Raw genomic sequence first — 10985 nt, 5'->3', positions numbered from 1 at the left:
AGAACCTCGGGTTGGATCGATGAGTATGATCTTTTCGAGTACTCCGGGAAGCATAAAGAGCCAATTATTTTTTGCTGAATGGTTATATCGAAATTCGACCTTCTTCACATGAAGTTTCTGATTGGATTCGTCCAGTTCTCTGATAAATTTCTTCCAATAGTCATCTTGTTGATCATCAGCAATTTCTCTAATCGGAGTTTCGGGTGTTTCAGCATATTCGTCAAGAAAGAAATTGGATTCCGGTATGAACCAGAACTGTATCTGTCTATTTCAATTAATTTGAATTCGGCTGCACCAAACGGATCGGGTCTCGACGTCTGCTAGATTTTCCAATAACTCGCATAGTAACCAAACCTCGGTTATTTTCGGATTCCAGTTGTCGACGTGAGCTCGAATATCCTTGCACACATTTCGGAGTTCCATTCTGAATAATTGATTTGTTGCTAATTTCTACTGTTTCGCTTACCTGTCTTCTAACTCCAAGTATTCGCCAACTTTTTCAAAAACGTCTAATGGCAAGTCGGTGAACGAGCGGGTTTTCGGATCGGAACTGAAAAAGCAATTATTTTTAATTAACGAAAAAGCTACAAAAACCGTCTATCATAATCCAATTCAAAATTTCCTCGAACGAATCTTGAGAACCAGAAGTCAAACTCCGGATAGTCAATGAAGTCATCTCCCAGAACTTCACACAACTCTTTGTGAGCATCAAAACTCAATTTTCTCCATAATTCCGGATTTCTTGCGATTTGTTTCTGAACTTTTCTGTATTCGTCAAGAATACGTCTACGAGTGGCCAATTGATTTCTCCCGATGACCTCAGTCATTTTGTGGGTTTGACTGAAAAATACTGAAATTATAAGACTGAAAATATAAGCGATGAATGAAATAGGCGGAAGACATTTATTGAGGTTTTCGAATATCTAGAAACTATCCAATTGATGTGTATTTTGGACATTTCACGCTGCGAATAAATAATTTATGATATTTAAAGCTTAAATACTGTGATTTATTAGGCAAAACCATGAAAAAACGACTCTCCGACAAGGAAAATCGAAGCTTGAGAGTTCAAAAAATGATGACAATGGTTGCGCGTAAGATATGGTACATTGTCCGCATTGCGTACTTTAAAAACTACCGTAGTCAAACAAAACAAAAAGAGGAATTGCATCATTCTTGTGGCTTTTTCTAGTGGAATTTTTCTAATTTTATGAAAATATCAAGTTAGAATCTCAATACTGAGAAGATTTTGCAAGTTTTTAGAAGAAAAACAACGGAAAATTGAGGTAACTATAAGCTTTTAACGTTTTTTTTAAGTGGGAAAAAAGGAAATAAAAACAGAATTCATAACAGTAACAACAAGGAGAACAAAATAACAACAAATTTGTAATGGGTTAACAGGTAAATTGAACATAAAAAAGAAGAAATTATTGTTTTCTTTCGAGGCAAACGTACTTCTCTGAATAGATGCAATCGACTCGATATTCGAGTTCGTAGAATTCGTTAGTTTCCGGAATAGGGTAACGACGAAGCAATGGACGGTCCGGAACCATAGCCTCCGATTCATTGAAATATTTCATGATTTCTCTCTCAGCGTAGATAACACATTCTTGTAGACTTTTCATTGAATTTCAAATTCTTTTTGTTTTTTTTTAGCATAAAAAGAAGCTAACCTTGAGGAAATTGGCTCTCAAATCGTCTGCTGATCCATCGAGTTGCAGATTGAATCGAGGGCAATTGTACAGAACATCCAATGGAAATCTAGTAATGTCGGTCCAACTTCTAATATACACCATTTTAGCTGCTTGACATTGCTCCGATTCAATAGCTTTTGAGATTTTTTCGCGATTGGAATCCCCAAAGTACAGGTGGATCTCTTCGAGTACTCCGGGAATCATAAAGTGCAAATCAATGTTTAATAAATGGTTGTAGTCTGGAAATATGACCTCCTTCACGCGAAGTTTCCGGTTCGATTCGTCCAGTTCTCTGATCAATTTCTTCCAATTGTCATCTTCATCAATAATCTCCAATTCCTTCAATTGGACTTTCGGGTGTTTCAGCATATTCATCATGAAATACGTAGGATTCCGGGAGAAACCAGAATTGTTCTTATGATTTGTTCCAAAATTTCATGCAGTATACGGATTGGATCTTGACTCTAGATAGAGAGCCCATTCATCATCATTGGTATACCAAAGAATGTCCACTTTTGGATCCCAGTTATCAACGTGATCGCGAAAATCCTTGGACACATCACGGAGTTGCAGTCTAAAATTTTGTTTGTAGAATGAAACTTCGAATTTTATTTTTCTTGGTTACCTGTCTTCGAACTTCAAGTATTTGCCAATTTTATTGAAAACTTCGAGTGGCAAGTAGGTGATCGAACGAGTTTTCGGATCGGAACTGAAAATATCTATTTTCTGATTATAATTCATATATGATCTATCTTCTATCATAATCCAAATCGTATTTTCCCTGAACAAATCTCAAGTACCAAAACTCGAATTCTGGATAATCCATGAAATCGTTGCCCAACTTTTTCATTAACTTGCGATATGCTTCGAACGGTTTCTTTCCTTTGATAACATTGTAGAGAATACAGATACGGAGATTTTTTGGGTTGTTAATAAAGACGTCAGCCATTTTTTGGGGCTGGAAACTGAAAAATTGAATGGAAATAATTTATTTTTTCATGGTTGTAAATGATCCTTTTTTTCAAATTTTTTCTAAAATTTTTTCAATTTCTCATCGAAAATGTGACTATTTCTGTTGATTTTTCAGAATTTTTTCTAATTCTGAGTGATTCGCGAAAAATGTTCAAAAATTTATGATTTTTTGACTTTGCCGCCAACTTACGGGACTTAAATTTTGGCCGCAATTTTTTGGCCGGGCCTTGTCAAAATAAAAATTTTCAGTCTGTCATGTTTCGTTCTATCCTTATTCATATAAGTTCTTTTCGAAATCTGTTCGAATCTTCACAATTGTTCTTTTTTTCTCTGGTTTTCAATACTTTACCAGATTCCAAATAGATCACGGTTTCACTTATTTCCATTGCTTCGTGCGCGAGATTGTGTTGGTGACGTGGCATACTTTGTTAATGTGGGACCTTCCTTGTTTCACACATGATGTGACAATCGGACTGCACGGAACCTTTCTACTTGTGTTTGTATGTACAAGGCCAAGTAAAAAGTGACGTGGCAAGTAGACGTGGGCAGATGAGGCAGTGGGGACCTTCAATTTTTGTTGAGGGCCTCTCTTGTTAAATGGAGACGGCGAGAAATGATGACGTGGCAGACGGCCCACCGAGATCTTGTCCTTGAGATTGGCAGTGGGAGATATCCAATATTTGGTTTGGTCTGCAGACGACCCCCGCGCATTACTCAATGACTTCATATCCTTTCTCCTATTCCATATCCTTGCGTGTAGAAACCTCTTATTCATTTCAGATATGGCCCACAGTTTCCAAAACAGTACCCACCTACTTCGACCATTCATTCTCTATGAAGCACTCGACCAGGCTCCGGTTTTCCTTGCCTATCAAAACTTTGCCCGTAAAATTGGACAGGATTCAATGAGTTATCAAGACTTTGAATTTTGGTACATGAGATTTCTCAGGGGAGAGTATGACATGAATTACGATAGAAGGTAGGTTAACTTCCCTCCAGCACAAGTTCAGATTTGAAAAGTTCCAGCCAGGACCCAAACCCCCGATCGTTGATGCAACTGCCGCTAGAGATAATGGAGCTAATCACAGATGAATTAGATATCAGACAGAGGTAAGTGTCCTTTGTCGTCTTGGGAATAAAGTTGAGAGATTTTCAGAATGGTATTCCGAAAAGTGTGCCGAAATCTTCGCACCATCATTGACATGAAACCATCTACTTTCCAAAAAATCCGAGTTATATTTGAATCGGATAAAACCAGATTATGGTTAGATGATGGAACACGCGACCCACACATGTTACCATTAGTCGGCTACGGTAGACTTCAAGAACGGAACGATCAGGAGTTTGATAGACACTCGGTTAAATTCATGTCCAAATCAGATCGTAGGTATATCGAACTTGAAGACGGCGACTGTCTGGTTAGGTGTGGATTTCGGAATAAGATAGTATCAAATGCAAAACACTGGGAAATGGCTATGAATGATGTAACGTTTGCCTTGAAGAATCCGAATCAAGTGTTGGAAGAGCTCGTGATTGAGAATAAGTCATTGGATAACTTTGAGGAATTCGAGCCAAAATTGAGGGGTCTAACCCAAAAAATTCGTGTGAAAAAGTTGAAGATTGTCACGAATTACTCTAATGAGGAAACAATGATTCTACCGTACATCGATCCGGAGACTATCGAGAGAGTGGAAGTGGAAATGGTAGATTCGAAAGTTGGAATGAGAGTAGGAAAAGAAAAGAGAATTCGAACAATTGTGGAGTATGATCAATGGAAGAGAGCAGAGACCCCAATATTGTACTGTCACTCAAGAACTGTTTTCCCAATTGGTACATTGATGGATTGCCCGAGGTTTACTCTTCGTTTCCATCAGTATAATGGGTTTAATAAGTTTTTGAAAATTGTTCAGGTGGGTGTTTCTTGAGTTTTTACCTTACTATTAACAGTGTGGCTGAATTCATAAAATCAAATTTTTCAGGCACTCCTCACCTCACCCGTCTTGCAGTGTGCCAAAATTGGATTTGCCACAGGTATATCAGTGCCAGACCGAGCTAAAGTAATCGCCACAATTGGTGGGATTGAGATTGGCTGGATGCATCATCGTGTTCCAATTTCGAATAGTCAGGAGTTTTTTACACAAGAATCGGTAGATGACTTCTCGACTTTTGTTATCACCAGAATTCAATGACAGTCATCAATTATTGAAGGTTATAATTATTGTTTTTTTAGTTCAACAACATTTTTCCAATATAATTTATTGTTTTATGATGAAAAAACACAATAGCAGAAAATAATTTTTCGTTTCTTTTAATATTCGGAATGTAATCAAGAGCCGATCACTCAGCCAAAGCTGGTCTCGAAACGCTCTCGTGGGTTGGTGACGTGGCAAATTTCTATTTGCTAATGAGGCAGTGGAGACCTTCCTCGAGAGTCGATTGAATGGGCAGACACATGATGTGGCAAGCGGATTGTACGGTCACCTTTCTACTTGTGTTTGTGTGGGCAAGGCTACGTGGAAAATTGACGTGGCAAGTAGCCGTGGGATAATGAAACAGTGGAGACTCTCTTGTTGTATTTACGAGAGAACTAACCGACATCGTAGCAGATGCGCTCTATTGCGCAGCGTTGACGCACACCACAATGGGTCTCGCAACAATCTTCATGTCACTCAATATACTGTGCAGACACACCTCAGACAATCTTCACTTCACTCAACACATTTTCCTTTTTTCTTTATATTAGCACAGTAGAGTTCTTACACCTGCGCCCCACCGAAACGCCCTATGTCTCTGCGTCTCTCAATTTTCCACCTTATTTCCCTTGGTTTCAGTAATAGAACATTGTCATTTATTGCGTTCTCTGTTTCCAAAAGGCCTCACGTCCTCAAAATCAATTTAGTGAACTTATTCTCAAAAATAAACGCAGAAAAGAGATTTAGAACGGGCGACATTAGGTGCGCCCCAATTTCTTCCTTTATTCAGTTGTCGTATTAGAGCACGGTTCCACTTATTTCAATTGCCTTGTGTGCAAGATTGTATTGGTGACGTGGCATACTTTTATTCGCTGATAAGACTCTAGGACCTTTCATGTTTGTAGAGAGTCCTTGAATAGACATGATGTGACAATCGGACTGCACGGAACCTTTCTACTTGTGTTTTTGTGAGCAAGGCCAAGTAAAAAGTGACGTGGCAAGTAGACGTGGGCAGATGAGCCAGTGGGGACCCTCAATATTTGTTGAGGGCCTCTCTTGTTACATGGAGACGAGAAATGATGACGTGGCAGATGGCCCACCGAGATCTTGTCCTTGAGATTGGCAGCAATTGATATTTGGTTTGGTCTGCAGAAGACCCCCGCGCATTACTCAATAATTTCATATCCTTTCTTCCATTCCATATCCTTGCGTGTAGAAACCTCTTATTCATTTCAGTTATGTCCCACATTCTTCAAAACAGTCCCCATATATTTCGATCTCTCATTCTCTATGAAGCTCTCGACCAGATTCCGGTTTTTCGTGCATATCAAAACTTTTCCCGTAAAGTTGGACAAGATTCAATGAGTTATCAAGACTTTGAGTTTTGGTACATGAGATTTCTCAGGGGAGAGTATGATATGGATTACGATAGGAGGTAGGTTAACTTCCCTCCAGCATACCTTCTAATTTTAAAACTTATAGCCAGGACCCGAAACCCCGGTCGTTGATGCAAATGCCGCTAGAGATAATAGAACAAATCACAGATGAATTGGATATCAGACAGAGGTAAGTGTTCCTTGTCGCCATGTGAGTCAAGTTGATTTTCAGAATGGTATTCCGAAAAGTGTGCCGAAAACTTCGCACTATCATCGACATGAAACCATCTACTTTCCAAAAAATTCGAGTAATATTTGAATCGGAAAAAACCAGATTATGGTTAGATGATAGAACACGCGTCCGACACATGTTACCATTAGTCGGCTACGGTAGACTTCAAGAACGGAAAGATCAGGAGTTCGATATTCACTCGGTTACATTCATGTCCAAGTCAGATCGTAGTTATATCGAACTTGAAGACGGAGACTGTCTGCTTAGAGGTGGATGTTGGAATAAGATAGTTTCAAATGCGAAACACTGGGAAATGGCTATGAATGATGTGGCGTTTGCCTTGAAGAATCCGAAACAAGTGTTGGAAGAGCTCGTGATTGAGAATAAGTCATTCGATAACTTTGAGGAATTCGAGCCAAAATTGAGGGCTCTAACCCAAAAAATTCGTGTGAAAAAGTTGAAGATTGTCACGAATTACTCTAATGAGGAAACAATGATTCTACCGTACATCGATCCGGAGACTATCGAGAGAGTGGAAGTGGAAATGGTAGATTCGAAAGTTGGTATGCAAGTTGGAGAAGAAAAGAGAATTCGAACAATTGTGGAGTCTGATCAATGGAAGAGAGCAGAGACCCCAATATTGTACTGTCACTCAAAAACTGTATTCCCAATTGTTACATTGATGGATTGCCCGAAGTTTACTCTTCGATTCCATCAGTATAATGGGGTTAATGAGTTTTTGAACATTGTTGAGGTTTGTATTTTTTGAGTTCTCACATTAGCTGTGTGGCTCAATTCTTATAGTAAGAATTTTCAGGAACTCATCACCTCACCCGTCTTGCAATGTGCCAAAATTGGATTTGCCACAGGTGTATCAGTGCGAGACTGGACGCATCGTATTCCGGAGAATGGTCGGGAGTTTTTTGAGATTACACCACGACGGGAAGACGATTTCTCGACTTTTGTTATCACAAGGATTCAATGATTGTCTTCAGTTATTCAAGGTTATAATTCTTTTTTCTCCTGTTCATCTGTTTTTTTTTCAATATCAAATATTGTTCAATAATAAAGTATACTTTATTTTAACGAAGTAGCCGCAAAGTGACTTTCATTTTTTGATATTTGACCCCCTGGCTTGTAAGCCAAGGCGGGTCTCGGAACGCTCTCGTGGGTTGGTCTTTGGTCATTGGCTGACAAGGCTCTAGAACCTTTCATGTTTGTCGAAGGTGTTTGAACATACATGATGTGGTAATCGGACTGAACGGAGATTACGTGTGTAAGGTTGCATAGGATGATGACGTGGTAGTTAGCCTTTTACGTGAGAACCAACCGACATCTTAGCAGATGCGCAATATTGCACTGCGTTGACGCACACCGCAATGGGTCTTGCAACGATCTTTATGTCACTCAATACACTGCGCAGACACACCTCAAACGATCTTCCCTTCACTCAACACATTTTCCTTTTTTCTTTATGTTAGCGCAGTACAGTTCTTACTACTGCGCGGCATCGAAACGCCCTTGCCTTTATTTCTCTGCGTCTCTCAATTCCCCACCTTATTTCCCTTGGTTGCAGTAGAGCGCAGTTGTAAGAACACTGTGATGCTAATTGAACCTTGTCATTTATTCTCTGTTTCCAAAATGTACTACGTCCTCCAAAACAGCCCGCTATCATTTTCGTGAACTTATTCTCAAATATGAACGCAGAAAAAAACATTTTTTAACGAAATTTCATTGAGAAGGGTGGAGAAATTAGTTGCGCCCCGCTGCCACCTCTCTCGATTTCGTCCGTCGTTGCATTAGAGCACGGTTCCACTTATTTCAATCGCCTTGTGTGCAATATTGTATTGGTGACGTGGCATACTTCTATTGGCTGATGAGGCTTTAGGACTTTTTATGTTTGTCGGGCGGACACACATGACGGATAGCTTGTCACATGATGTGACAAGTGGACAGCACGGACACCTTTCTACATAGAATGATGACGTGGCAATTAGCCGTGAGCTATTTATGCAGTGAGCATCTCTTTTGTTGTATTTACGTGCGAACCAATTCTCATCGTAGTAGATGTGCCCTATTGCACAGCGTAGACGCACGCCGCAATGGGTCTCGCAACGATCTCCATGTCACTCAATATACTGTGCAGACACACCTCAGACAATCTCCACTTTCACTCATTTTTCCTTTTCTTTTATGAACAGAACCTTGTTATTCAATATTTGGTTAGGTCTGCAGACGACCCCCCGCGCATTACTCATTGATTTAATATCCTTTCTCTCATTCCATATCATTTTGTGTAAAAAATGTTATTCATTTCAGCTATGACCCACATTCTCCAATACAGTCCCCGTCAATTTCGTGATCTTCTTATCTTAGAAACTATCCACCATGTTCCGGTTTTCCGTGCCTATCAAAAGTATGCCAGAAAAGTTGGAGAGGATGCAATGAGCTATCAAGACTATGAGTTTTGGTACATGAGATTTCTCAGGGGAGATTATAGTATGGATTACGATAGGAGGTAGGTTAACGTTTCTCCAGCATAACTTTTTTTTTAAATCAAAAAATTTCAGCCAAGACCCGAAAACTCGGTCACTGATGGATATGCCGCTAGAGATTATGGAGCAAATTGCAGGCGGTCTCAACATTCGTGAAAAGTAAGTCTAATTTTATAGATCTCGCTCATACTTGCCGACACGGGCCGTCTGGCTCGTAACTAGCTTCCAACTGAGTTTTCTGATCTGAAAAGTGGATCAAAATGTAGATCTCAGCGAGTTCTATAGCTGTGACCTACAACGGGCCAAATGACTAGGCGTTACTGTTCCGCGGCACATAAACGACTGGTCTCTAGTAGAATTACAGCCATAGATCTCACCGAGATCTACAGTTTGGTATACTTTTCAGCTCAGAAAACTGAGTATCTAACTTCTATTTTTCTAGAATGCGCTTGCGAAAAGTGTTCGGAAGCCTTCGAACTTTCATCGACACGACACCATCAAATTTCATAAAAATCTTAGTCAGATTTGAATCAGAAAGAACAAGACTCTGGTTGGATGACAGAAACCAGAAGTTGGATTTACGTCGATCAGATAGAGTTGCGGAATTCGAACATTTTTCGGTTCTATATGATTCGAAGGCGACATGGAGTATGCTCGAGGAGCTTAAGGATGATGACTGTCTCGTTCGTGTTCATAGACATCGGGATAAGATAGTCCCCAAGGCGATTCACTGGGAAATGGCTATGTACAATATGTTTTTTGCACTCAAGAATCAGAAACAAGTGCTGGAAGAGATTTCCATTGAGAACAAGTCATTGGGCAACTTTGAGGAATTCGAGACAAGATTGAAGTGTCTGAAACGGAAAATTCGTGTGAAGAAAGTTAAGATTATCACACATTACTCTAATGAAGAGAGTATGATTTTACCATACATCGACCCGGTGACTATTGAAGAATTGGAAATTGAGATGAAAGACTGGAAAGTCGAATTGAAATCAGAAGAGGATAACAAGGAGAGAATTCGGAAGATTATGGAGACGGAGGTATGGAAGAAAGCAGAGAATCGAACTTTGCATTGCCACTCGAAGATTGATTTTCCATTTGAATTATTGATGGATTGTCCGAAGTTCAATCTCAGGTTGGAGCACAGTGCCAGGGAGCGAACGGTAAGAAGAGCAAGAAATAGGGCACGCCCCTTTAGAGGGCGCAGAGAAATGGAAGGGCGCAGAGAAATGTGAGGACGCCGACTAGCCAGTCGGGCTCCGCGCACCGATCATGGATGGTGACCGAGAGACCACCTCCTCGGTCCCATCCCTTTCTTCGTTCCTTTTATATTTACTCTTTTATATTTAATCCTCATTTATGTGCACCCTAATAAATACCTTTATTCTAATTGTGTTCTGTTATGTAATGTAAATGAAAAGACCGCCACCTAGACCCCACCAGAGGTCTTGGTCCCGGTGCACACAGACTGGAAGACATATACCCAACCGAGGTACATGTAGCAATAGCAAAGAGATCTTGATTCTGCGGATGGTCAAGGTATGTTTCGTATTTCTGCTATGATATGTAGTTCATACTCTACTTTCAGACTATACTCACCTCACAAGTCCAACAATGTGTCCAACTGAGCTGTCCATCTGTTCCGTGGGAATGGATTATGTGTTTACTGGAAAGAGAATTTGATGCAATTGAAATCAACTCGTTCTTCTATCATATTCCCATTCCAAATAGTCAGCAGTACTTTGAGATCATGTTGCATTCGAGAGATATCAAAATCACCAGGGTTGAGAATTGAAGAAGTAAATTGCAATCGAACTGAAATTTGGGCGGAATTTTCAGTTCCTGTAATCACAAACTACATTCCATCATTATTCTTTTACATATAATTTTTTGATTGTCCAATTATTCTATTCAATTGTTCGATAATAAATCAAATTAATTATCTCCCAGGATTCTTACTTTTTGACGTGAAGGATTGTAACCAGGTTTCATTGATACAAAGTATTCTCAGTCAGTTCATA

At 39.7% G+C, this 10985-nt stretch overlaps 3 protein-coding genes across 3 annotated transcripts; all 3 read left to right on the top strand.

Annotated features, from left to right (window-relative positions):
• Positions 1–3448: 3448 nt before the first annotated feature.
• Positions 3449–4855, top strand: GCK72_021192 (uncharacterized protein; the record flags this gene model as incomplete). The annotated part of the gene is made up of 4 exons (XM_003109806.2): positions 3449–3645; positions 3693–3776; positions 3823–4576; positions 4646–4855. 4 exons carry the CDS (start codon positions 3449–3451, stop codon positions 4853–4855), a joined length of 1245 nt encoding a protein of 414 aa, XP_003109854.2.
• Positions 4856–6096: 1241 nt separating this feature from the next.
• On the top strand, positions 6097–7451 carry GCK72_021191 (uncharacterized protein; the record flags this gene model as incomplete). The annotated part of the gene is made up of 4 exons (XM_053734094.1): positions 6097–6293; positions 6341–6424; positions 6467–7220; positions 7284–7451. The coding sequence occupies 4 exons, from the start codon at positions 6097–6099 to the stop codon at positions 7449–7451; spliced, it is 1203 nt and encodes a 400-aa protein (XP_053583007.1).
• Positions 7452–8787: 1336 nt separating this feature from the next.
• GCK72_021190 (uncharacterized protein) lies at positions 8788–10759 on the top strand (the record flags this gene model as incomplete). The annotated part of the gene is made up of 4 exons (XM_053734093.1): positions 8788–8984; positions 9037–9120; positions 9404–10127; positions 10553–10759. The coding sequence occupies 4 exons, from the start codon at positions 8788–8790 to the stop codon at positions 10757–10759; spliced, it is 1212 nt and encodes a 403-aa protein (XP_053583006.1).
• Between the last annotated feature and the right edge of the window lie 226 nt (positions 10760–10985).

Source organism: Caenorhabditis remanei, chromosome V (assembly GCF_010183535.1).
Source record: "Caenorhabditis remanei strain PX506 chromosome V, whole genome shotgun sequence".
Lineage (NCBI taxonomy): Eukaryota > Metazoa > Nematoda > Chromadorea > Rhabditida > Rhabditidae > Caenorhabditis > Caenorhabditis remanei.
This window is presented reverse-complemented; position numbering and strand designations above follow the sequence as displayed.